At 38.1% G+C, this 27,842-nt stretch overlaps 1 protein-coding gene and 1 non-coding gene across 7 annotated transcripts in view; both read left to right on the top strand.

Moving 5' to 3' along the window:
* The window catches only part of SLC12A6 (solute carrier family 12 member 6), a 99,002-nt gene that overhangs the window by 51,707 nt on the left and 19,453 nt on the right, over window positions 1-27,842 (top strand). For 5 of the 6 annotated variants that reach the window (XM_053595018.1, XM_053595017.1, XM_053595015.1 and 2 more), the window contains 8 exons: window positions 3,100-3,144; window positions 15,662-15,756; window positions 18,140-18,271; window positions 19,878-20,024; window positions 20,641-20,695; window positions 21,521-21,651; window positions 22,650-22,891; window positions 25,789-26,003. In XM_053595018.1, coding sequence (XP_053450993.1) covers window positions 3,100-3,144; window positions 15,662-15,756; window positions 18,140-18,271; window positions 19,878-20,024; window positions 20,641-20,695; window positions 21,521-21,651; window positions 22,650-22,891; window positions 25,789-26,003 — 1,062 coding nt within the window. The remainder of the gene's footprint in view (window positions 1-3,099; window positions 3,145-15,661; window positions 15,757-18,139; window positions 18,272-19,877; window positions 20,025-20,640; window positions 20,696-21,520; window positions 21,652-22,649; window positions 22,892-25,788; window positions 26,004-27,842) is intronic. The other variant, XM_053595019.1, reaches the window with a different exon arrangement.
* Window positions 17,846-17,951, top strand: LOC128589444 (U6 spliceosomal RNA). Its single transcript, XR_008381017.1, has one exon. It is a non-coding gene; the product is annotated as a U6 spliceosomal RNA (small nuclear RNA).

Raw genomic sequence — 27,842 nt, forward strand, 5'->3', positions numbered from 1 at the left:
TAGTTGAGATGTCTTTTTGAATAGTATTTAAGACAACTCTTCATCTTTGGCAAACTTGGGTGTGCCTTCACCAATGACATAGTCAGGAAAATATTAAAAGGAAGAGTTCAGATGCAGGATAATAGAAAGGTGCCCAGACATATCCTAGAGCATTGTTAGCATGTTGATTATGCAGCTTGGATTGCAAACCCAGAAACGCCCTTCCCCTTAAACCCACTTAATCAATTGTGACTTTCACAGGCAGGGCTAGTTCCATTTGGGTGGGTTCTTAAGCCTGCTTACTCCCAGATTTACCCTTATTTTAGCTTTTATTATATTAACAAAAGATTTGCAAATTCTTGAAATTTAGTCTTCAGATTACTGATAACTATTAAGTAAGGATTGTCGTATAATCCTTTAATTATAATAACCGAAAAACAAAAATCTAAATTGTAAGGAACTGTAGAAACGACTTCTTTGTACTCATCTCAAATATTGGAGGCTATTCAGAGGAAGAGTCCTGGCTTGATTAAAGAATACACTAACATGTAGATACAGCTCAGAAGGCAAGGAAGTGTATGGTATGGGCGTTAATTCTTTTTTAAGAAAAGTCATTTAGGGCGGCACCTGTGGCTCAGTGGGTAGCGTGCCGGCCCCATATACCGAGGGTGGTGGGTTCAAACCCAGCCCTGGCCAAGCTGCAACAACAACAACAACAAAATAAATAAATAAATAAAATAAAAGTCATTTATATTTTTCCTCTAAAACCATACCTAGTCTTCCTGAGTTATCAAGGATATTTTTCTATTTCTAGTCACAGGACACATGCCCTGATAAATAGGTATCTTTGTTTTAGTAAAAGAAAGAATTATAGAGCACTGATAAATAAGAACCTAAGTCCTGAAAGTATCAAGATTCTGTCCCTTACCTTTCTCTTTCCACAGAACTGTGACGTACTTAGTATCTGGCCACTCATGAGTTTTGGCATTAATTTTTTTGACCATAAATATTAAGATAGGAGATTGTCAACTTTTCTCCTCCACTGTACCCGGAGATACAAGGCATTTGATTAGTAACAGTAGCTGGGAACCAGAATATTGAGGGGTGTTTGTTTTGTTTAGGGAGAAAAATAAATGATGTGATAACTACTCCCCTCCTTTTCCTCCAGAGACCAAGTTTCCTCCAGTTCTAGAATTCTATTATTCTTTCTCTACTCTTCTTTCCATACCTACACACCTGCTTCTCTATAATGTTAGGACCCTATTTTCCCTGAGAGAAGAGAGAGAAAGAGAAGAATCTAACATATCAGCTTACTATAAAACTGTTCCTGCTTTGTAGTATATGGGTGAGCAACCAATATTCTTTATTGAGATGGGAAATAAGATGAGTTTAAAGTAAAAGCTGGGAATTCACTTGCTTGTATTTTGGGGGAAATGTCTTATAATAAAAAAATACGAAAAAAAACAAACAAAAAATATGGAATTTCCCTTTTTCAGAATTAAAGTCCTCTGAAAATACATCTTAAAATGTTCAAATGGTGTTTACAACTTTAGTTGTAGAAATCAAGTTTCTGCCTTATCGCCTTCTTGATTAAAGAATGTATAGTATATGCCAGTATACATCAGAAACCAGAACTTAAGTATTTTTCTTTTTCTCTGGACTGCTTATTTTAAAATCTTAGCTTTAATTAAATGTATATAAAATACATACATGAACCATGGAAAATGTTACTTGAATTTTGTCTAACAGAGCAATAATGTGATATGAAAATATATGATATTTATTGTTGACAAAATTACAGGTACTTTATGTAGTTTATTATTTACATAATTGGAAAAAATACCACTCTTCAATTAGAGGCTAATAAAAATAAAGATGTCACTTTTTCCTATTGTTGATAGCCCTCCAGCCCCCACTCTAAAATTATTTTCATTTCCCCAGACACATTCAAGAAAGCCAGATGTAATCTTCAGCGTCTCAGGGACTTAATCTTTGAGGGAGGTGGAGCCCAGAACCTCTTCCATATTTAGCCCTTAATGCTTTTCAAGCCCTTAAAATAAGCAACTGGTTGGTTATTAAATGGTGATTGTCAATATCTCTTGTATTAGAAACTTGGCTTATTGCCTCTAATTTTATTTTATATTACGGAAAAATAGATATACAGGCCAGTTTAGTCATTTTACCGTAAGGTCAAATCAGAACATATCTGTTAACAGTAATGAATGCTCTATTTATGTCTTGACTTTGAGCTGCTATGGCCATATGTTCCTTTGTCATCAAAGAGAAAATGTAACTCATGTCAGGAGCCCTGAGTCACTCTTCTGCTTTAAGGAACTAATTGCTTTGTCAAATTTGTGTGCTTATTTTTTTTATTTACTTTTTTTTATGGTAAGACATACATAACAAAATTTACCATTTTAGCCATTTTGAATATATAATTCAGTGGCATTGATTACATTCACAGTGTTAACGTGCCCATTACCACTACCTATTTCCAAAATTTTTCATTACCCCAAACAGAATCTCTACTCATTAACAATAACACTCCATATGCCCACTCCACGCGGTTACTGGTAACGTCTAATCTACTTTCTGTCTCCATAAATTTGCTTTTTCTCAATATTTTATATAAATGGAGTCATGTGACATTTGTCCTTTTGTGTCTGTCTTATTTTCTTAGCATAATGTTCTCTCAAGATACATCCAGGTTGTCACACTATCAGAATTTGGTTCCTTTTTATAGCTGAAAAATATTCTGCTGTGTGTACATACCACATTCCATCTGTAGGAGTACACTTGGGTTGTTTCCATCTTTCAGCTATTGTGAATAATTCTGCTATAAACGTTGTGGTACAGCTGCCTGTTGCCGTTCCTGTTTCAGTTTTTTTAGGTGTATACCTAGACGTGAAATTGCTGGGTCACATGGTAATGCTGTGTTTTAACTTTTTAAGGAACGTCATCTTATAATAGTTCATTCTGTTTTTTACTATCCTTTCATTAATGTTTAAGTTTTTTTAATTTTTTGCTTATTTCTTTGGTTGACTTTTGTTGCTGATTTTAAGAAATTATTTGTTTTGATCATTCATTTTTTTCTTTTCTTTTCAATTGTTTGTTTTTCAGACCCGAGTCAGAACTCCATCACAGGGGAACACAGCCAGCTGTTAGGTATAGTATTACTATGGGATTAACTTTCTTCAAAGTCACTCTTTATCCATTTATACTAACAGACATTACTCCCTTCTTTAATTCTATTTTCTATCTCTTACATTTCTTTTCACCTCTCAACATTTTTTCTGCTGTTTTTATTTCTAACTTGGTAAGTTTTAGGAAACTACTTCTGTAATTGATTGCTAAGGCTCAATCTAGTTACCTTAGAAAGTAATTTTATGTAGTATATGGTTAAAAAAAAATTTAGAACTAGAATCAGGCATGGATGCTCACACCTATAATCTTAGAACTTTGGAAGGCTGAGATGTGGGCGTTTCTTGCGACCAGGAGTTCAAGACCAGCCTGGGCAATAAAGCGAGCCCCCCAATCTCTACAAAAATCAAAACTATTGGGTCAGGGCACAGTGGCTTTTGTAATCCTAGCACTCTGAGAGGCTGAAGTGGGAAGATTGCTTGAACTTGGGAGTTTGAGACCAGCCTGAGGAACAGCTAGAGCCTGTCTCTACTAAAACTAGAAAAATTAGGCATATACCTAAACTTAAAAATTAGCCTATACCTAAAAATTATATGCATGGTAGCATATACCTGTAGTCCCAGCTATTGGAAAGCTGAGGATATGAGGATAACTTGAATCCAGGAGGTTGCTGTGAACTAAGCTGATGACACAGCACTCTACTAGCCTGGGCAACAGAGTGAAACTCTGTCTCAAAAGTAATAAAATAGAATAACAATAGGAATTAAAACTTTTTCCCAAGATATACACTAACATCTTGGATTTGGGGGAAGCTACTTTTCTCTTGTTTATCATTTTCTTGGTCTTTTGATTGCCATTTTAATTACTGAAAGTACTTCAGAAACAGTATGAACTTAAGTAATTCTGATATGCTGCTTCCTTCCTTATCTGTGAAATGTGTCACGGAAATGAATTGATTTCCTCTGGACATCACTTATTTAAATTTCTATATGCTTGTAATTCACCAAGAGTTTCACAAGATCTCAAAATTGCTGATTTTTTTTTTTTTTTTTTTGAGATGGAGTCTCACTCTATTGCCCTGGGTAGACTGCCGTGGTATTATCGTAGCTCACAGCAACCTTAGCTCTTGGCCTCAAGAGATCCTCTTGCCTTACTTTTTTTTACTTAACATTTTTTCTTGAACATCTCATGTCAGTAAATAAAAATCTGTCTTGTGACAGATTCCTCCTGAATAACTGGAATTACTGGCATCCAGGCACCCACCACAATGCCTGGCTAATTTTTCTATGTTTAGTAGAGACAGGGTCTTGCTCTTGTTCAGGCTGGTCGCAAACTCCTGAGCTACACACTGACTCCCGACCCCCTCCCTCCTTCCCTCTCTCCACTCTTCCATTCTCCTACCATGTTCTGGCAACAGTTGTCCTCATATCAGAATTGAGTACATTGGATTCTTGCTTCTCCATTCTTGTTCCCAACAATAAAAAACAAAAAGACCGGGTGGCGCCTGTGGCTCAGTGAGTAGGGCGCCAGCCCCATATGCCTAGGGTGGCGGGTTCAAACCCAGCCCCGGCCAAACTGCAACAAAAAAATAGCCGGGCATTGTGGCAGGCGCCTGTAGTCCCAGCTGCTCTGGAGGCTGAGGCAAGAGAATCGCGTAAGCCCAAGAGTTAGAGGTTGCTGTGAGCCGTGTGACGCCACGGCACTCTACCCGAGGGCGATACAGTGAGACTCTGTCTCTACAAAAAAAAAAAAAAAAAACAAAAAGACCCAAAACTCCTGAGCTAAAGCAATCCACCGGCTTCGGCCTCCCAGAGTGATAGGATTGTAGACGTGAGACTCTGTGCCTGGCCAGGACTGAGAAATTGGTTTTTTTTTTTTTTTTTGTAGAGACAGAGTCTCACTTTATGGCCCTCGGTAGAGTGCTGTGGCCTCACACAGCTCACAGCAACCTCCAACTCCTGGGCTTAAGCGATTCTCTTGCCTCAGCCTCCCAAGTAGCTACAGGTGCCCGCCACAACACCTGGCTATTTTTTTGTTGCAGTTCGGCTGGGGCCGGGTTTGAACCCGCCACCCTCGGTATATGGGGCCGGCACCTTACTGACTGAGCCACAGGTGCTGCCCCCAGGACTGAGAAATTTTAAAAATGTAAAAATAAAATATTCTGGTGAGGAATTCAGACAATACAAAAGTTACATATAAAGAAAGTAAAAGTCCTTTGAAATATCTCTTCTTACTGTCAACTCACCTCCACTCTCCCAAAGTACTTGCTGTTGGCAATTTCTTGGGAATTCTAGAAATTTTTAATTATAAATTTTCATCAGTGGGGTTATAGTATACAGACTATTCTCTTATGTAGACTTTTTTTACTTAACATTTTATCTTGAACATCTCATGTCAGTACATAATTATCTGTCATTTGTTTGTGGTGGAATAGTATTCTCTTGTTCTCTTACACTATAAGTGTACTTGGCCAAGTCCCCTATTCATGAGCATTTAGGTTATTTCCAGGTGTATTACTGTTAACAGTTGTGTTGCAGCGAACATCCTGTATTTATATCCTTGCATTCTCATTGCCAATGTACTTGTAGGATGAATTTCTAGCAGAGGAATTGTTTACTTAAAGGGTCTGTATATTTTCAAAAAAAATACATCAACTCAAGCTCCCATGAATAAGAGGTATGGAGGAATGCTTGGCATGCTTGGCTCCCTACCACTGATTTACTGCTACCCTGTTTCCCCAAAAATAAGACATCCTCCGAAAATAAGACCTACTTACAGGAAAGATAAGACGTCCCCTGAAAATAAGACCTAGCGCATCTTTGGGAGCACACTTTGAAATAAGACACTGTCTTATTTTCGGAGAAACAGGGTACTAGCAGTTTAAAATTTTTTTTTTTTTTTACTTAATACGTGAAAATGGTATCTTTAGTTTTTCTTTGTACCATTTTAATTACGAGTGGGGTTAAGTACTTTGGAATATGTTAACAGCCATTTTGTGTGTGTGTGTCTTTTAGTTTGAGGCTTATTTTGCTGAACTTACTACTTATTTTAGAAGTTTGAATATGCACAAAGCAGCTATAAGCTACCAGCAAGTCCAGAGTTAGGAAAGTAAGTGAGTGATATGACTTGTTTGCTTATAAAAGATTCAGAGTATTAGTTGAAGAAATTGTAATACTCCATTTTTGCTCCTTCGATGTAAAGGACTTACAGTAGTCCTTAATTTTCATTCCTTTGAGTGAATTTTTGTGTTGGAACAGTACCTGACACCCTAGGTACTCAATAAATATGTATTTGTTAAGTAAATGGTTTGGCATAAACATAGAAATCTGATCACCATGGTCCGGGCCTTGTGACAATGGCCTTTTCTCTCTTTATACTTTTATACTGGATATTTATTTACAGTGCACAAAATTAGTCTTTTCTATATAAAAAAGTTATATTTTGGATCACGAATGGTTAAGATTTTTTTTTTTTTTTTGAGACAGAGTCTCACTATTTCACCCTAGGTAGAGTGCTGTGGCGTAGCAGCTCACAGCAACTTCAAACTCTTGAGCTTAAGTGATCCTCTTGCCTCAGCCTCCCGAGTAGCTAGGACCACAAGTGCCTGCCACAAGGCCCAGCTATTTTTTTTGGTTGCAGTTGTCATTGTTGTTTAGTTGGCCAAGGCCAGGCTCGAACCCTCCAGCTTTGGTGTATGTGGCCGGCGCCCTACTCCCTCAGCTATGGGCACCGAGCCAGGAATGGTTAAGATTTTATTGAACAGTTTTGCCTGATCACGTGTGTATCATTCCCCTAAAACGTAAATTGCTTTTGTCCCTAATATATACAAGACAGGCAGAAAAGTTTGAGAGTACAGGTAATCCCTGAGTTAATAAAAAACCAATTTACATGCAACTCACACTTACGAAGGGAGGCTGTTACAGAAAGTCTCCAAGTTACAATCATTGACTGATATTTGACTTGTACTTATGAACAGAGGCTATTACAGGTGATAGGTAAATACCTGTTCCAATTTAAGGACAAACCTACAGAATCTATCTCGTTTGTAATTTGGGGATTATCTGAAGTTCATTGTCTGACCAGAAACATATGTACAGTGGTGGTAGGAAAGGATATAGCTAATGAAATGGACAGTTGTGAGTTGGAACAGTTCTAATATTTCTAGGCTGGATTTTGTTCCCAGTTAAGCTTATGACTGTAGTAAAAGATAACTGGAGAAGTATAGGCAAAAAGAAATAGTATGTGATTATGAAGGAAGAGTTCTCTCAGCCAAAAATTCTAATAGTACTTTCAAAGAGGCTACTCCAGACATTAATCTCTTTGGCATTCTACACTTGCATTCAATTTTTAACAGAGCTGGGGATTTATCCAGAGTCTTCTGATATTGGGTAATTCCATCCTGCTACCCTAGATTCTCTCCTGTATTCAGTAGGTCAGATTATATTCTCTTTTCTCATGTTCTGAAGAACTGCTATCTTCTGTCTCCTAAGTAACTTCTTTTAGCTACAGCTTTAAAAATCTTTAAAAGGCTGGTTTATTGAAAGAACTTTGAGTTTGGAAAAGAGTAAAAGATGATTTTTTGTTAAATTTTCTAATTCATAGTTCTTCAGAAAAGGCATTGATAGCTTGAATTAAAATCTTCCATTTCGCTCTAAAAACTTTGTTTAGGGCTGGGCATAGTGGCTCACACCTGTAATCCTAGCACTCTGGGAGGCCAAGGCGGATGGATACCTTGAGCTCAGGAGTTCAAGACCAGCCTGAGCAAGAGCAAGACCGTCTCTACTAAAAGTAGAAAAATTAGCCAGGCATTGTGGTGGAAGCCTTAGTCCCAGCTATTCAGGAGGCTAGGCAAGAGGATCTTTTGTGCCCTAGAGTTTGAGGTTGCTGTGAGCTACGATGACGCCATGGCACTCTTACCCAGGGTGACAAAAAAACAAACCAACAAACTTTGTTTAGTATAAATAAGCCCAAAAGATGAAAAACTGGCTCAATTGCCTTGCCTCGTGAATGGAATTTATAATAGCATCTTTCAGACCTTTCCTGCTGAATGGAATTTATAATAGCATCTTTCAGACATTCTAAATGTTTTTTGTTTCAACAATGTACAGTTATTTTAATGTACCTACTGTTCCTACTGACTCATCAGGTATCTTGCAAAACTCAGGATCAAGCTGAGGAGATGTATGAGAAGACAAAAACTGCTATTGTGATAATGAATCACGCTATACATTCATGATTTATGAACTTTTCCCTGTGTGTGTATGTGCATAATTCTTAATTTAAAAAAATTTAGAAAGCAAGTATGCAAACAAGCAGTGGCATTTTTACAAGAAATTTTACCAAACATTTAAGGAAAAATAATTGTAGTTTTCTATAGTCTCTCAAGGAATAGAAAACTACCTAACGGAATAGAAAACTAACCCAGTTTGAGGCCTTTATAATCTTAATACCAAACCAGTAACAATATGAGATAAGAAAAATGCAGGCCAGTCTTACTTATGAGTACATGTACAATCCTAGACAAAGTATTTATAATCTGATGAAGCAATGTATTCTTAAAAATTACCTCAACTCTGGAAGGCTAAGGTGGGCAGATTGCTTGAGGTCAGGAGTTTTAGACCAGCCTGAGCGACAGCAAGATCCTATCTCTGCTAAAAATAGAAAAAATTGGCTGGGTGTTGTGGCATGTGCCCGTAGTCCCAGCTACTTGGGAGGCTGAGGCAGGAGGATCCCTTGAGGCCAGGAAGTTGAGGTTGCAGTGAGCTAAGATAACACCACTACACTCTACCCACTCTACTCTTAAAAAAAAAAAAAAAAAAAACTAACTTCAACCATCAAGTGTGTTTCTGCAAGAAATATATGGTTGGTTTAATATTGAAAACCATTTTATGTAGTTCACAACATTAACCAGTAGGTTAAAGGAGAAACATTATATAATCATCTTAACAGATGTAGAAAAAGCATTTGATTTAAGACATACCCAATATTTAAATTTGTGAGTTCATAATGATACTTAAAAAAACTAACTGGTCACCATTGGAGTATTCTATTGAGCTAATTTGTTCTTCTGAGAATTAGTAAAGAAAAGAATGAAGTATGTGTCTTGCTTTTAACTGTACCACTGGGAACCAAATAGTAGATCAGCATGAATGTCTCTTTATAGAGATATTTCAGGTGATAAATGAAGAAGAATAATTGAATGAGAATATCACCATTTGGTAATCTCTCATAAATTAATGGATCTAGGCGTTAATCTTCTAATCATCAATAGTTGCTAATTTCTCAAAAAGAATGACAACCAAATGACATGTACTTCTTGGTAGAAGATCACAGTGCTATTATCAAACTACTTCATGGTTTTCCTCTCTTCCCCTCTAGAAATAACAAATGTGATTTAAGCTTCTAGATCCAACTACCAGTTTACAAAAAAGAGAATATGTTAAACAGTGTCACATGAATGCCGTTTTCAAGACCCAGACCATCAGAAACTGTCCAGGACAAATGACAAGGTTTCCTCAACAAATAAAGTTTAAGGAAAAAGGAAAGCTATAGAAATAAGAGATACAGCAACCAATCATAATATGTGCCTCTTATTTTGCTGCTGATTCAAACAAACTATAAAATCAAAAATACTTTGCATTCATGTAGGTGCATAGTTCAAACCCAAACCAGTAGCCAGGGAAATTAACTATACCTCTCTAATTCTGCTTAGCTCAAACTAACAAAGGCCATTTGGCAAGATCAGGAGGCTAAAGGAGTAATTTGAAATTTGAGGTCCAAACTATAGTATAAGTACTAACTGACAAAAGGAACATTATAGAAGTAGTAACACACAACGATAAAGTATTTATAAAGCGTAAGACTTTTGGTATGTTATAAGAATTAAAAAGCTTCAGTAAAACAATGGCACACCTATCAGTTTTCATTTGAATTATGCAATGAAATAACAGTTTCTCAATATCAGCATTATCTGGATAGTAAAGTGAGAAAAGATAAACATAATAGTGATCCAATAGACTGTAATTCAAAGTATGTCTGAGACCCATCTCAGTAGGGTGTACACCAAAGGAGTTGTTTTAGGAGTCTGGATAATCCTAAAAGAGCTGTAAGCAATGGATTTGGTCCTTAGTTCTAAGAGAGTAAAGATTATTTGCTGTTCAGAAACTCTAGAAGTTCCATTCCATCTTGTATTTCTTGGGGGTCACAGTAGTGACCCAGACTTCTGAAGGCTGTACTCTAAAAAGCAGCATGGTTTCCTATGCAGATTTTCAGGCCAATAAATCATTCATGTCTTTCATTATTACCACTTCTAATATCGCACTATTCATTATTAACCTTGCTTGATGAAAGCTTTATTTCTTTTTTCTTTTTTTGGAGACAGAGTCTTACTTTGTCACTTTCAGTAGAGCACTGTGTCGTCACAGCTCACAGTAACCTCAAACTCTTGGGCTTAAGTGATTCTCTTGCCACAGCCTCCCAAGTAGCTGGGACTATAGGTTCTTGTCACAATGTCAGGCTGTTTTTACAGACAAGATCTCACTCTGACTTAGGCTGGTCTCGAACCTGTGAACTCTAGACAATCCACCTGCCTTGCACCTCCCAAGTGCTGGGATTACAGGCGTGAGCCACCAGGCCCGGCCTTTAAAGTTTTGTTTCTTGTCTTGGAAAGCCTTAACCTTGCATGAGTATCCATAAACCATAGTTGACCAGGAAATCTCTTCATTTCATAGCACCTACCACAAGTAGACCTTTGGTAGGACTATCTTAGAGGCATCATTGGTCTCATAAAATATAGACAAAAGCTCCAGGTATATTCTTTTACCCTCCAAAAAAATTAAGCAAGCAAATGGAAGTTGGGCCAGAAACAGCCAAGACCCAAAAGATCTTAAAGTGACTTCACCTGAAAATTGAGACAAGCGAGGTCCAAACATGGAGGAACCAGGGTTGCAGCAAAGGGAGCCAGAACTCTAGGAGGTGGGTTAAACAGCAGGCAGCATAATGGGACAGGATTGTCCTCAGGCCACATTTTTATAGCTATATCTATATAAGGTTTTTGAATAGCAGGGAGGTAGTATATTAAAGCTGGAACTTTTTTTTGGACACAGTCTCACTTTGTCATCCTCAGTAGAGTGCTGTGGTGTCATATAGTTCACAGCAACCTCAAATTCTTGGGCTCAAGTGATTCTCTTGCCTCAGCCTCCCACGTAGCTAAGACTACAGGCACCTGCCACGTCTGAGTATTTTTAGAGACAGGGATCTCACTCTTGCTCAGGCTGGTCTCGGACAGCTGAACTCAAGGGATCCTCTCAATTGTTTTCCCAGAGTGCTGGGATTACAGGCGTGAGCCACCGTGCCCAGCTTAAAGCTGAAACTCTTAACTTCTGTGACTCTCAAGAGAGATGAAATGGTACTGAGTATGGGATATAAAACTCCATTAAATGCTTAAATCAATAAATGATGCGGTTACAAAGATGAGCAAACTACTCAGGAATGAAAGACTGTTTAGAGAAAAGAGACAAGTGGACTTTCTAGAAAAGAAAAAAATACAAATATTGATATAAAAAATGAAGAGGTTAAAGGGCTGGGCACAGTGGCTCTCGCCTGTAATCCTAGCACTCTGGGAGGCTGAGGCGGGTGGGTCACCTGAGCTCACAGGGTTCATGACCAGCTTGAGCCAGAACAAGATGCCCATCTCTTAAAATAGCTGGGAGACTGAGGCAAGAGAATTGCTTGAGCCCAAGAATTGAGGTTGCTGTGAGTTATGACATCACAGCATCTACCAAGGGTGACAAAGTTAGAAAGTCACTGTGGATGTGCTACTGGCACCTAATGAGTAAAGGCCAGGGATGCTCTTAAATATCCTACAATGCACAGGAGGAATAATTTTTTGATTGGAAATTTCGTGGTGCTGAGTTTGAGAAACCTTCTAAAGGAATTTTAAAGGAATGTACCTTAAGGAAAAGTAGAATGATCCCAAAAGAATAGTCTGAAATACAATAGAAATGAATCAATGAAATGACAGACTTATACTTTGACCTAAATAAATGTTGTCTTTATAAAATAATAGTATCTTTATTCATAGAGTTAAAAAAAAAGGCTACTAGAAATACTGGACAGCTATATTACGTAAGTCAGGAGGAGAGAGTTGAAACTGAATTATTCAAAAGACTTTATGTTGTTTGAGAGGATATCCAGCTATTGTTTAGACTTATTTACTTAAAGTAACATATAGTAAAATTTCAAGAGCAATTTCTAAAAGAATAGAAATAGAGTATAGAACCTAGAGGGGAAAAATGGATTTAGGGAGAAAACAGCAAAGAAAAAGAAATTGAAAGAGAAAAACAGACAGAGAAAATGAGAATGAATCATAGAAAAAACAAAAGGATATTAGAACCCAGTCCAGAGAGATTAATTGCTGAGGTTGATGGACTAAATTTGACAGATTGTCAGATTTTTAAAAATCCAGCCCAGGCAAATTGTGAAATGATAAATATGTATTGTTTATGCCGATAAATTCAGGGGTAATTTGTTAAGCAGAAGTAGATAACTAAACAGGAGATGTATATTTAAAATTGTTATACCTTCTTGGTGAATTAAACCTTTTGTTATTATATGGTTACCCTCTAATCCCTAATAAAATTTTTCTCTTAAAAGCAAATTTATCTGATACTCTTTTCTTTTTTTCTTTTTAAGACAAGAGTCTAAAGTTTTCTATTTTTTTTTTTTTTTGTAGAGACAAGGACTCCCTCTTGCTCAGACTGGTTTTGAACTCCTGAGCTGAACCAGTCCTACCATCTTGGCTTCCCAGAGTGCTAAGATTACAGGACTGAGCCACTGCACTCTGCCTAATTTATCTGATAGCAATAAAATTATAACAGCTTTCTTCTGGTTAGTATTTGTGTAATATATCTCTTTCCTTAATTTTCATCTTTTGCATGTTCTTATGTCTCTTTATTTTAAAATTTTTTTAAAGAGACAAGGTCTCACTCTGTTGCCTAGGCCAGGGTGCAGTAGCACCATCAAAGCCCACTGTAGCTTCGAACTCCTGGGTTTAAGGGCTCAAGGGACTGGACTGTAAGTGCATGCCACCACACCTGGCTAATTAAAAAAAATTTTTTAATAGAGACAGAGTTTCTATATTGCCCCGACTAGTCTCAAACTCCTGGCTTCAAGTAAGCCTCCTACCTTCGTCCCTCAAAGTGCTAGAATTATAGGGTTCAGCCACCACACCCATCTTATTGTGTCTCTTACAAACAGTGTATGTCTAGATTTTGTTGTTTAATCCGATCTGTCACTCTTTATTTTAACTAGTGAATTTCGTCTATTTGCATTGTTATAATTATTTGCATTATTGATCCATTTGACATTTTGACATCCTAAAATATTATTTCAGTTTTATTATCTGCTTTTTTATAGTCTTTTCTTTTGAAAAAATGCTATCTATGTTACCCCTGCTCCTCAAATAAGGAAAAGAACATTAGCATACTCTCACATCATTCTCTTCCCTGCCCCTACCCCATCAGGTTGTTATTTTCTAGGTCAGTCAGAAAAGGACTGTTCAATAAATGGCTTGGGAAGAACTATCCATTTGCTCCAAACTACTCTGGCTTGGAGTAGTTTGGAGCAAACTAATGCTGTGGCTCCTTTCTGTCTTTTTAAATACTCTCTCCTTCCCTCACTTTATTTCAGCCAATATTGTCCTTTCTACATTATGAATCCACTAAAATTGTTTCTGCTTTAGGATCTTTTAGAATTGCTATAATAGTCTAGGCAAGGTGGCTCACACCTGTAATCCCAGGAGGCTGAGGCGGGTAGATTGCTTGAGCTTAGGAGTTCAAGACCAGCCTGAGTAGAGCAAGACCCTTGCCTCTACTAAAAATAGAAAAATTAGCTGAATATTATGGTGGGTACCTGTACACTGAGGCAGGAGGATTGCTTGTCTCAAAAAAGTAAAGAAAGGGCTTTACTTTCTTTGAGTAAAGAAAGACAGATTACTCTGTCTCAAAAAAGTAAAGAAAGGGCTCGGCATCTGCAGCTCACCGGCTAGGGTGCCAGCCACATACACTAGAGCTGGCGAGTTTGAATCCAGCCCAAGCCTGCCAAACAACAATGACAACTCCAACCAAAAAATAGCTGGGTGTTGTGGTGGGCACCTGTAGTCCCAGCTACTTGGGAGGCTGAGGCAAGAGAATCACTTGAGCCCAAGAGTTAGAGACTGCTATGAGCTATGACACCACAGCACTCTACTAAGGGAGACTCTCTCTCTCTCTGACACACACACACACCAAAAAAAAAAAAAAAAAAAAGGAAAGAAAGAGAAGGGGAAGAAAAGTAAAAGATAGGAAGGGAGGGAGGAAAAAAAGAATTGCTATAATATATTCCCTCTATTTTTTGTCTGTTTTCCAAGCCTATCTTACATGCTTAAAGTTATAGGGTTTGTAGTTAATTTCTTCAGTTTTTATATTGGGATTTTTTCCCTCAATATTGAAAATGTTAGTTTCTAATAACATGTATATAACTTTTTATTTTCTCTCTACTCTCTTATATGACTATGTAATTATATAATTTTTATATAATAAGGTTAAGGAGATGCTCAGGTAACACTGCTATCGTAGGTATCCAGTCTTTTTTATTTTTTTCTTAACATTTTGTTCACCAAATTTTTGTTGGGTGCCTCTTTAACATTAAATATGGAAGGGTTCGTAGAAAATTGGACAGATCTGGAAGCAGAGAGCTTTTACTGACATTATCAATAGCAACACTGTATAGAAGAGCCCAAGTCGAGTACAGGATCAATAAATATTCTATTCTTTTTTTCCTAGATTAGGGTAACTTTAAGAGTAGGGTTTCTATAGGCTAGAATTCCAAATGACTAGTATCTCCAAAAGTTTTTGCATTGTTAAGGAAAGGAATGGCCCATGTTTACTTTTTTTCCCCTTGATTTACCTTATTTTTTGATGTTACTTATTTATTTTCAATAGATTTAGTGGGTACACATTGAATTCCATTTACCCATAGGTAGTATTATATCGTATACTGGAGTGGAGTCTGTAGAGAAATGTAAGGCTTTACATTTAGAAGAAATAATTAGAACAAAAACATTTAAATCATAACTGAATTAGGCTCAAGGCCTAATTGTAGCACAGTGATTACAGAGCCAGCCACATACACTAAAGCTGGCAGATTTGAACCCAGCCCGGGCCAGCTAAACAACAATGACAACTGCAACAAAAAATAGCCAGGCATTGTGGCGGGCATCTGTAGTCCAAGCTATTTGGGAGGCCAACGATAGAGAATAGCTTCAGCCCAAGAGTTTGAGGTTGCTGTGAGCTGTGATGCCACGTTTACTTCTTAGAGGTTTGTTTTTGTTCATGCCAAAGAGAGGTCACACTCTCCAAGCAATACTCATTGAGTTCTGCTATAAGACTAAATTTGAGTATGAAAGTGGTTATATTAATACAGAATGAATATATAGTTATTTGGTTGTGATATTACTTCAATACCAATGAAAACCTAACTTGATTTTATTTTTATTTTCCAGATGATGGGCATAAGAAAGCTCGAAATGCTTATCTCAATAATTCAAATTATGAAGAAGGAGATGAATATTTTGATAGAAACTTGGCACTCTTTGAGGTAATATTTGAGAGAAGACTATGGACAGAGATTTCAGGAATAGATCTCAAAATAGCCATGTTCTATCTCAGATAGCTTTAAAATAGTACAAGCTGGATAAGTAAATAACTAATGTTGAAATTTATGGTTGTAACTTGTCAATGTAGTTAATTTTGTCCATATAATTTAATTACACTGATTAGCCATTAAATCTAGTTTTTATGAAGTAAGGAAGAGGAGTGTTGACCTCTCAAGCATAAGGATAACCTTGCCATCTAATTCAGCTGTGATTTTTTTGAGACAGACTCTCACTATATCACCCTCAGTAGAGTGCCATGGCGTCGCCCTGGGTAGAATGAAATGCTATCTCAGCTCACAGCAACCTCAAACTTTTGGGCTTAAGCCTCCCAAGTAGCTGGGACTACAGGTGCCTGCCACAATGCCTGGCTATTTTTTGGTTGTAGTTGTCATTGTTGTTTGGCAGCTTTGGTGTATGTGGCTGGTGCCTTAGCTGCTTGAGCTATAGGCACTGAGCCTATAATACATTATTGCTAACTATAGTCACCACTGTGCTGTACAGTAGTTCTCAAGAATGAGAATTTAAGCCTATAATCCTACGACTTTGAGCGGCCAAGGAAGTAGGATCACTTGAGGCCAGACGTTTGAGGGGTTTAAGACCAGCCTGAACAGTGTAACAAGATCCTGGCTTTACCAAAAATAGAAAAATTAGCGAGGCATGATGGTATATATCATGCCTATGCCTGTAGTCCCAGCCTCTTGGAAAGCTGAGCCAGGAGGATTGCTTGAGCCCAGAAGTTGGAGGTTGCAATTAATTGTGATGCTGCTGCTGCACTCTAGCCTGGGTGAGAGAGCATGACCTTGTCTCAAAAACAAAAACATTCTTCTGTCTAAGTGAAACTTTGTACTAACAGCTGCCCATTTCCCTCCCACCCCACCCCCGGGATCTGATACCCACCATTCTATTCTCTTCTATGAGTTTTCTTTTTTCAGATTCCACATATATGTGAGATTATGTGGTATTTGTCTTTCATGCTTGGCTAATTTCACTCAACGTAATGAAAAGGACCTGTATGCCTTATCTGACTTAGACAGTGTGGACTCTGATAGAGCCTGTGGTCAGGTTGTTGAAAGGAGCGTGGTTTATTCCAACACTACCTTTTTCTGGCTCTGGACAATGATGCAAGTGCCACTTCTCTCAATGTGCCTATTTTTTAAATGATGTTTTCTCTCAGCTTCCCTCAAGCAAAGGTCCAAAGTATTTAGTTCATTCATGAAAGCTTTCCCTTGACCTGTTCTTGCTTGGTTCTACAAATAATAGCCATAAATGTTAGTAACCAAAAAAGGGAAAAATGTTGTAGTTAAGGATCGTATTACCAATGTTCTTCACTAGGTTACTGTAGGGACTAGTAAATTTTGTTTATACTGTAGATAAAGTTACATAGCTATTACAAAGAATGAAAGTTTTCACTTAAGAATTTTTTAAGTGGAAAACAGCATGGAGGATCCTCAGAAATTAAAATAAAAGTCCTATATGATCCACCAATTCCAAAATGAAATCAGTATGTCAAAAGATAGTTGTATACCCATGTTCATTGCAGCATTATCGACAGTAGCCAATATATGGAATCAATCTAAGTGTCTATCAGTGGGCGAGTGGATAAAGAAAATGTGAGATACACACACAGGGAAATATTATTCTGCTTTAGAAAAGAAAGAAATCCTATCATTTGTAAGAACATGGAGGAACCTGGAGGACATTATGTTAAATGAAAGGTAAATACAGTGTAATCTTACTTATATGTGGAATCTAAAATAGTTGAACCCATGGAGTGAGAAAGTAGAATAATAGTTTCAGGGAGTGATGGGGAAAAGGGGGGGAGGGAATAGGGAGATGTTAGTCATAGGGTCCAAAGTTTCAGTTAGACAGGAGGGATGTTTTGAGATCTACTGTATAGCATGGTGACTATAATTAATAATGTATACTTGGAAATTGCTAAGACAGTAATTTTAAATAGTGTCACCACAAAAAGTATTTGAACGATGATATGTAATCATCAAAAAATGTATACATATAGCAAAGCATCACAATGTACACCATAAATATGTACAACTTTTATTTGTCAATTAAAAAAGAATTTCGTGCATGGCCCCTGCTCAAGGATGACACGCAAATTCGTGAAGCATTCCTGATCTTTTAATGTGGGGGTGGGGGGCTGGCACAGAGAGTGGGGGGGGGAATAAATTCTCACTGATAAATTTTCTTAAAATATTTACGTATGAAATATTTTTCATCTACTTTGAAGCTTTTTGGTAGACATTTTATTTCAGTGCTTATTTTTTGTGTTCTTCATAACTCACTTTTTTCATATTACTGGCTTCATAGGAAGAAATGGACACCAGACCAAAGGTGTCTTCTCTCCTCAACCGCATGGCCAACTACACTAATCTGACACAAGGAGTAAAGGAACACGAAGAAGCAGAAAACATCACGGAAGGAAAAAAGAAGCCCACCAAGGTGGAACCTTAGAATAAGTAGGATAAATTAGAAGAACCTTGTATCTGAGAAAGGAGGAAATATCCAGGGCACTGTTCTATGTTCAATTATTATTAAATACTTGATACTTTCCTGGCACTGTTCTGGACATTGGGTTACGATACAAACAGAATATACAATGTTCAGGCTGTCATGCAGTCTAAATTCCAGTGTGAAGAGATGGTCTTTAAGTTGTTTACTATGTTAAAATATATAAAATATTAAGTGTTGAGGGTGGCACCTATGGCTCAAGGAGTAGGGCGCCAGCCCCATATACCAGAGGTAGTGGGTTCAAACCCAGTCCCGGCCAAAAACTGCAACCAAAAAAATATATATATTAAGTGTTGATATGTGCTTTAACAGAAATGTAAGCAGTGGAAAGAGACTGAAACTAGCCAAGAAACCAGGATGGACTGAAACTAGCCAAGAAGCCAGGATAGACTTCTAAACCAGAAGACCGCCCCCCACCCCCACTCCAAATGGGTACCTTCATGGGTGTCTACCTCCCATGTCTGCAAAATATTTTTGGAGTGATATTTCTGCTCAGATATCACCTTGTCCAAAGGGCTTTCCCTGTCAAGGTGATATTTGAGCAGAGATATCACTCCAAAAATATTTTGTAGACATGTGAGGTAGACTTCTGGTTTAGATAGGCTGGACAGGAAAAGCCCTTTGGACAAGGTGATATTTGAGCAGAGATCTAGCTAATTGAAGGGAGTGAGCCTTAAAGGAAGGGAACATTCCAGAGAGAGAACAGGACTTCAAGAGAAGAGCGTCCACACTCGTCTGCCAATGCCATCTGTCTGCGGGGATGTTGTTGGGCTTTTTAAAGAACAATTATCAGTTTGTCTCAAAATGAAAATATGAAACATTCGATTAATTTAGCATTCTGGTTGTTCAGCTGTTTGAAAGGGATAAAACAGCCCCAATATCTTTATTGGGGGCTTTACCAACTACTGTGCCTTTACCAACTACTGTGAAGAATTTCTGCCAAATTTTGAAGCAATTCTATCAAGTTCTTATTCTGTTTTTAAATGAAGAAAATGCCAACAGCTTTGGAAAACAGAAAATTTTAAATCGTTGGCGCAAAAAAAATGTTTATGGCCAAATGCCTATGTATAATAAAAAAATGTGGGAATCTATCTATATAAAGTAAAAATATAAAGCTCTAGGAATAATAAAATTATAGTGATAAACATTTGAAAGATGGAAGTTTTTTATGTAGGTTGCTACAAAAGTTTTGAGACAGATTGCATCATGGTCCATTATTTCATTTCCAAGAAACACAGTTGACAGCCTCCTTTCTGATTCACCCATGCAGGTTTCAACTTGCTCAGCTTATTGGTATTACTGGGAAGGCTTCATTTGCTTCCATCTGTGTGGAGTTTATGTTTTTTGATTTTTGTGTATTTCAAAACTTTTGTAATGACCCACATATGTGCCTTTTTAAAGATATTGTTTAAACTTGGGATCTGGGAGATAAATAAGGTAATTGGGGTGCAAATGGTTATATAAAAGTGAAAGAATAAAAACCTCATTTTGAAATGACTATGTAATTTTTGTGTCTTGTCAACGTCTTTCTTTCCAGACTCCCCAGATGGGTACCTTCATGGGTGTCTACCTCCCATGTCTACAAAATATTTTTGGAGTGATCCTCTTTCTGCGCCTTACATGGGTGGTGGGCACAGCTGGAGTTCTTCAGGCTTTTGCGATTGTCCTTATCTGCTGCTGCTGTGTAAGTCCTGCATTGGCCCCTGCAGATCACCTGGAACATTGTGAAGGCTCAATTTATGCACTTGACCTCTTTGGGAATAAAAAAATATATTAAGGAAAGACTTGTAATCGCAATAGGAAAGATTATTCCAATATTAAAATCTAAAGGACTTTTAGTTACTTAGTGGCTGTTATTCACTGCTTGCTATCTAGTATACGATGTACTAGAAATTACAAAGTCAGATTCAAGTGGAAATAGAAGATAAAGTCTTTGGGTTCAAAGAATTCAGAATCCAAACCATTTGAGCTTGACAGCATCAAAGTTGTGACAATAAACGTGTTAGAAAATGTGATGTACTAGGAAATACAGGGTGAGATTAACAGTTCTTAAATAACACATTACCTCTGATTAATGATATAGGGACATTTTAACATAATACTCCAGATCGTAGTAGTGTGATGATGGCAATGAGTTGGACCACATCATCTTATTTCTGTACCATTAAGTATGGCAGGCAACTACCTCCATAAAAGAAGGTAGAGTTAAATGTCTGATAAGTGCTCTGAGGTCTACAGATGGAAAAGTAGTACAGAAATGTCATCTTTCCACAGTAACAATCCTCTTCCTTTCTCCACAGACATTATTAACTGCTATCTCCATGAGTGCCATTGCCACTAATGGAGTGGTGCCAGGTTAGTAGGCCAAGGATGGGTTTCAGGAATTGTCAGTGATTACTCTGTGATTATGCAGTAGAGCCAGAGGTGCAAACTCTTTAGGAATAGAATACTATTTAGTCTGTTCTGTTGATATAGCAGAGAGTAATGGCCTATAGGACACAGACACTAATACTATTTGTAGGATATTTTCTTTAAAATCTCTGTTTTCAAAACTAGAATACTTTGATTTTAGCCACATTCTTAGCTCCTTTTAATTAGAATATATTTTATTGGGCTAGCTTTATATCTTTACTACATGCCTATAGAAAATATTTCCTTTTATTTTTTTATTATTATTATGATTTTTTTTTGTAGAGACAGAGTTTCACTGTACCGCCCTCGGTAGAGTGCTGTGGCATCACACAGCTCACAGCAACCTCTAACTCTTGGGCTTACGCGATTCTCTTGCCTCAGCCTCCCGAGCAGCTGGGACTGCAGGCACCCGCCACAACACCCGGCTATTTTTTTGTTGCAGTTTGGCCGGGGCTGGGTTTGAACCCGCCACCCTCGGCATATGGGGCTGGCGCCCTACTCACTGAGCCACAGGCGCCGCCCTCCTTTTATTTTTCTAAGTAATACTGGCAAACCGTAATGCTTCATGTGGCTCATTACATGGGCAGTACATCCTACAATAAAGGCTCCATCTTTTATTTACCATTATTAAATCATTTTATCACATTCATGGTTTTCAGAAGTCTGAAACATTTGTCCTTCATGCAAATTTTTATCCTTATTCATGACTTACGTTCCTCTTTCTAATGTACTCTCTTTATCCTATTTACCTTCTATTTTGTCCTTTAGCTGGGGGCTCATACTTTATGATTTCCCGGGCACTGGGCCCAGAGTTTGGTGGGGCTGTTGGCCTCTGCTTTTATCTTGGTACCACATTTGCAGCAGCCATGTATATCCTGGGTGCCATTGAAATCTTTCTGGTGAGTAAATGATGACTTAATTTTGGTCTACTGTATAAAAAAAGATATAGGTTTGGGGTTATTTATTTCTTTGATATTAAAGCTTCTGAGAGATCAGCTATAGCCATAAATCAGGTGATTGACAACTTATCTGCTTCTGGCCTTTTGTCAATATGAGATAGAAACGTTGAAGCATCTACTCTTTGCCACGTAACCCCTTGCCCTCCAGCTAATCACCAGCACCACTTCACCCAAGAAGTTAAAGTCTTAGAGGGAAGACTTGAACCAGTGGGAAAAAGTAAAATAAAGTTTATCTTTTTTGATATCTTCATCTCCATGAAGAAAAATGTTTTTCATTTCTCTAGTCACTGAGGAAAAAAAATTTTTTTTTTTTTTTTTTTTCAGTTTTTGGCTGGGGCTGGGTTTGAACCCGCCACCTGCGGTATATGGGGCCCGCGCCCTACTCCTTTGAGTAGGTGCCACCCTCACTGAGATATATTTTTTACTACTTAAAGTAGTGATAATATAACCAGAGCTCAGTGTAATCATTATAATTATTTATTTATTTTTTTCCCATTATTATTTTTTTTCTTTTTATTGTTGGGGATTCGTTGAGGGTACAATAAGCCAGTTACACTGATTGCAATTGTTAGGTAAAGTCCCTCTTGCAATCATGTCTTGCCCCCACAAAGTGTGACACACACTAAAGCCCCACCCCCCTCCCTCCATCCCTCTTAATCATTATTTTATATAACCCTTTGCAAAAAGTTATTCATATATTTCTTTTTTCCCATTTGGAAATACAGTTTATTCATAATAGCATGTAGACCAAAATAAGAAGATCCATGGAATCCCATTAGGGTAGGCATTTCTGATCCAAATTGGAATTAGGTTAATGTTTAAGTCATTTTCTGTCCCAACTTTGTTTTTCTTTGTGAAAGCAAATGAAAAGTACTATAGTCCTTTTAATTGATTATTTTGAAATGATCTAATTTTTTTTTTTTTTTTTTTTGCCACAGGTATATATTGTCCCCCGGGCTGCCATCTTTCACAGTGATGATGCACTCAAGGAATCAGCAGCCATGCTAAATAACATGCGTGTCTATGGCACAGCCTTTTTGGTCCTCATGGTATTGGTGGTATTTATCGGCGTACGCTATGTGAACAAGTTTGCCTCACTCTTCCTGGCCTGTGTCATTGTGTCCATCTTGGCCATCTATGCTGGAGCCATCAAGTCTTCTTTTGCCCCTCCACACTTCCCGTACGTGTCTGTCTCTCTTCCTAGTCAACATTATTGGGGTAGTCATTGACAGTCTGGTGGTGTGATAATTTCAAGCCAGACTATCACAAAGTCTTTCTCGTATTTTCCTCTTGGATAAGCCCAGACAGGCTTCCTTCCCAGCCTAGGCAGGAAGACTCCCAGAAAAGCTGTATCCTATTGATCTACTTTCTTATGTCCCAAGCTTTGAATTAGCAGCTATAAACACCATCTAGACACAGATAATAGGTATTTTTACCCTGATGATTGTACATATTAATATTTGAACTATTAATGAAGAGCTGTACAAACAATTAGTTACTGCCAACAGCCTTAATAAGTTATTTAAATGTTTAAAGGGTAGAGAACTTGTGGCCTGAAGGCCATAGTGGCCCTCCAGATCCCCACTTGAGGCCGCTTGACTGAATCCAAACTTCACAGAACAAATTCCTTTATTTAAAAGATTGGTTTTGTAAAATTTGAATTCAGTCAAAAGGCTGCACTTTTTGATCCAACTGGCACTGAGTATTTTTTTATAATCTTGTTACAGAGATTGTTTGGATCATCTGGGGATCAAAGTCATCAGTTCTATATTGCTGTAACCAGATTATAGAAAAGTAGATCAGTGAGACTCTGTCTCTACAAAAAAAAAAATAATAATAATAACTTACCCCAAAGTTAATTATTGGCAGAGCAAGAACATGCATCCTGTAATTTCCTGATTGCCATCCAGTATTTTTTCTACTTTGCCATGTGATATGATGTCAGTAATAGATTCCATCATTAATTTGGAGTCTGCTTATCTAGGACCTGTGATATACCTGACCATTCTTTCTAGAGTCATAAAAGTTCTAAAGGTGACATTCTGGCTATATCTCAATTTGGGAAATTCCATTTGGCCTCAGGTTCTCCATTTGAGGCTTCTCTTTTTCGTTAGTAAATGGTATTTTCTTTAAAATAATATAGCAAAACAAGACAAAAAACCTAGAGGAATGTGTGAAGTACGACTGGGAAATGTTGAAAGCTGTTGAAGCTGAGTAATATGTGCATGACTCATGTATATATACATTTTGCAGATTTTTAAAGTTGCTTTGTTTGAGTTAAGGGGTATTTTAACTGTGGATGTTTTATTTCTTTGTTCATATTTACATCTCTGGGTTAAAGAAAAAAATAAAATCATCACTTAATATTTGTATTATCCTTAAATACCCTCACTCTTGCTGGGTCTAGGCTTACGTTCAAAAACCGTTTTCTCGGGCGGCGCCTGTGGCTCAGTGAGTAGGGCGCCGGCCCCATATACCGAGGGTTGTGGGTTCAAACCCAGCCCTGGCCAAACTGCAACCAAAAAATAGCCCGGCGTTGTGGCGGGCGCCTGTAGTCCCAGCTGCTCGGGAGGCTGAGGCAAGAGAATCACGTAAGCCCAGGAGCTGGACGTTGCTGTGAGCCATGTGACGCCACGGCACTCTACGAGGGCAGTAAAGTGAGACTCTGTCTCTACAAAAAAAAAAAAAAAAACAGTTTTCTCTTAGGCCATAGAAGGATGTGCTTTTTAATTCTGCCAAGCTATTTTCCTCACAGCAGTAGCCAGAAAGTTCAGCCTTTAACATAACATACTTTTTTTTTTTTTTTGGTTACAGTTCAGCTGGGGCTGGGTTTGAACCCGCCACCCTCGGTATATGGGGCCGGCGCCTTACTGACTAAGCCACAGGCGCCACCCCTTAACATAACATTTTCAAGGGGATTGTTACTAATGTAAGGTTTTTCTAGGCCAAAAAAAAATAGAAGTTGTTTTTTTTTTTTTTAAATAACAAAAAATACTTGAGGATTCTTTTCTTTTTTTTTTTTTGTAGAGACAGAGTCTCACTTTATGGCTCTCGGTAGAGTGCCGTGGCCTCACACAGCTCACAGCAACCTCCAACTCCTGGGCTTAAGCAATTCTCTTGCCTCAGCCTCCTGAGTAGCTGGGACTATAGGTGCCCGCCACAACACCCGCTATTTTTTGGTTGCAGTTTAACCAGGGCCGGGTTTGAACCCGCCACCCTCAGTATATGGGGCCAGCGCCTTACTGACTGAGCCATAGGCGCCGCCCTTTTTTTTTTTTTTTTGAGATAGAGTCTCACTTTGTCACCCTGATAGAGTGCTGTGGCGTCATAGCTCACAGCAACCTTGGACTCCTGGGCTCAAACAATTCTCTTGCCTCAGCCTCCTGAGTAGCTGAGATTACAAGCACCTACCACAACACTCGGCTATTTTTAGAGGTGGGGTGTCGCTCTAACTCAGGCTGGTCTTGAACTCTGGAGCCGAGGCCATCTGCTCACCGCAGCCTCCCAAAGTGCTGGGATTACAGGCGTGAGCCACTGCGTTCAGCCCCTTCAGGATTCTTTTATACGTAGCAGTCTCAGTGTAAAAATTTTGGAAGACGAGTCAGCATAGTGTCTTCAGACTTACTCAATTTGAATTCTGTCACTGCTGCCTACCACCTATGACCTTGGACAGAATAACGTGTATTTTTCTGACCTTCAGTTAACTGACTAACTCCTGAATTTCAGATCCTTCATTCACAGTATAGAAATATTAATACATTTTGTGATTCCTATAAAGATTAAATTGGTAGAAAATGTAACTAACCATTCACTGTGCTAGTCAATAAATATTAGTTCCTTTTCTACCATGACTGTAGAAAGAGATAGATGTAGATGAGATTTTTTTTTTTACTAATCTATTTTCTTTGATGTAGAAAGAGATAGATGTAGATGAGATTTTTTTTTTTTTACTAATCTATTTTCTTTGATGTAGAAAGAGATAGAGTAGATGAGATTTTTTTTTTTTTACTAATCTATTTTCTTTTTTTAATGTATTTTTTTCCTGCTTGATCTTTCTTCCTGTTTGTTTTCACTTAGGGTCTGCATGCTGGGTAACCGCACTCTTTCATCAAGACACATTGACGTTTGCTCTAAGACCAAGGAAATGAACAACATGACAGTGCCATCAAAGTTGTGGGGCTTCTTCTGTAACTCAAGTCAGTTTTTCAATGCCACCTGTGATGAATACTTTGTTCACAATAATATCACTTCAATCCAGGGCATTCCTGGATTGGCTAGTGGTATCATTACAGGTAAGTGAGGAGTTATTGGAGAAGATTTTTCTTGTTCTCTAAGGAAAATAAGCTTTGTCTTCTTAGATTCCTCTATTGTTCACGAAGACTCACTGCCCTAGTGCCACTTCCCTACTTAAGCATTCAACATATTTTTGATATTCTTTCTTTTTTTGTTCTTTTTTTTTGAGACAGTCTTACTTTGTCACCCTCAGTAGAGTGCTGTGGTGTCATAGCTCACAGCAGCCTCAAACTCTTGGGCTGAAGCGATCTTCTTGCCTCAGCCTCCCAAGTAGCTGGGAATACAGGTGCCTGCCACAACACTCCGCTATTTTTTTAGAGATGGGTGTGTCTAGCTCTTGCTCAGACTGCTCTCAAACCTCTGAGCTCAGGCAATCCACCTGCCTCAGCCTCCCAGCATGCTAGGATTACAGGCATGAGCCACCGTGCCTGGCTGTTTCTGCTTTTCTATTAGTAAAATTATTCAGGTCTCCATTAGAGTATTATTTTCTAAAATTTACCTCCTTTTGAAAGCAGAGCTAAGCTCACTTTTTAACCTAGGATAATGTTGTGTGACCAGAGACGCGAATGAACAGCAGCTTTGCCGTGGGTGTAAACTCGCTCCTGTAATTATTAAGTCAAGAAACAGACTACACAAGATGGGATGGCGTGTAGCAAAAATCTTTATTCAAGGTTTTGATTTTATGCTTTTCTAGTCACGCACACACTTAATCTATTATCTATTAGTTTCATCATTATTTTACCTATCTGAAATTAACTTGAAAGGAAATATTTTGTTATCATATCAATACAATCACCTTTGTAGTAAAGCTCTTCTTCTAAACATTGACTAATTTCTGAGCAGGTATCTAAAGAAAGATCACAAAGAAGAAAATAGCCACAGGGGAACAGAGTTAATGGAAGAATATCTTCAAGCATTCACTCAGTTTACTCAGTATGAAGTAATGACTGTGTCTTTTCCTCAGGGCAGAGCACCTATAGACCTCTGACAATATGTTGTTAACATACGTCAACCCTCTGGCCCGTATCTCTGAGGAAGGGCAGCATGCCTTTTGATCTCAGGCTTCAAGGGGTGTACAGCTTCAGAGAAATGGCTTAGGGAATAACTCCAGGGAAGCCAACTCTGCATGTATACCAGGGGAGTCCAGGTCCCTTAAGCCTCTGGAAGAAAAGCAAGTCATTTTAAACTCACACTGAATTCACTTTGTGTGCTTGATGTAGGATATGTTTATTTCTAAATATTATCCTACAGGATAAAATAAAATATTCTGTGTATTCATGTGAAATTGCCAGTGTTTTTCCTATATTACCAGCTAGAATAGAACTGTTTAATGTTACCATATCCACGCATTTATTTTCCTAACTCAGCTAAACTCCTAAAACTTGTTCGTTAATTGACTTCTGTCTTAAAGTTTGGTTCACACATTTCTTTTTTTTTTTTTTTTTTGTAGAGACAGAGTCTCACTTTACTGCCCTTGGTAGAGTGCCGTGGCATCACACGGCTCACAGCAACCTCCAGCTCTTGGGCTTATGTGATTCTGTTGCCTCAGCCTCCCGAGCAGCTGGGACTACAGGCTCCCGCCACAACGCCCAGCTATTTTTTTGTTGCAGTTCAGCCAGGGCTGGGTTTGAACCCACCACCCTCAGTATATGGGGCCGGCGCCCTACTCACTGAGCCACAGGTGCCGCCCTGGTTCACACATTTCTTTGCACAGAAGCAAGTTCATACTAAATTATTAGAAACAGCATTGATGACTAAAAAAAAGGAATAATGGGCTTTAAAGGGGCATTCAGCTTGAGTCTTCTTAAGTTTTATTAATTTGCATTAGTAAAGTTAAT

This window comes from Nycticebus coucang, chromosome 6 (assembly GCF_027406575.1).
Source record: "Nycticebus coucang isolate mNycCou1 chromosome 6, mNycCou1.pri, whole genome shotgun sequence".
In the NCBI taxonomy this organism is placed as follows: domain Eukaryota; kingdom Metazoa; phylum Chordata; class Mammalia; order Primates; family Lorisidae; genus Nycticebus; species Nycticebus coucang.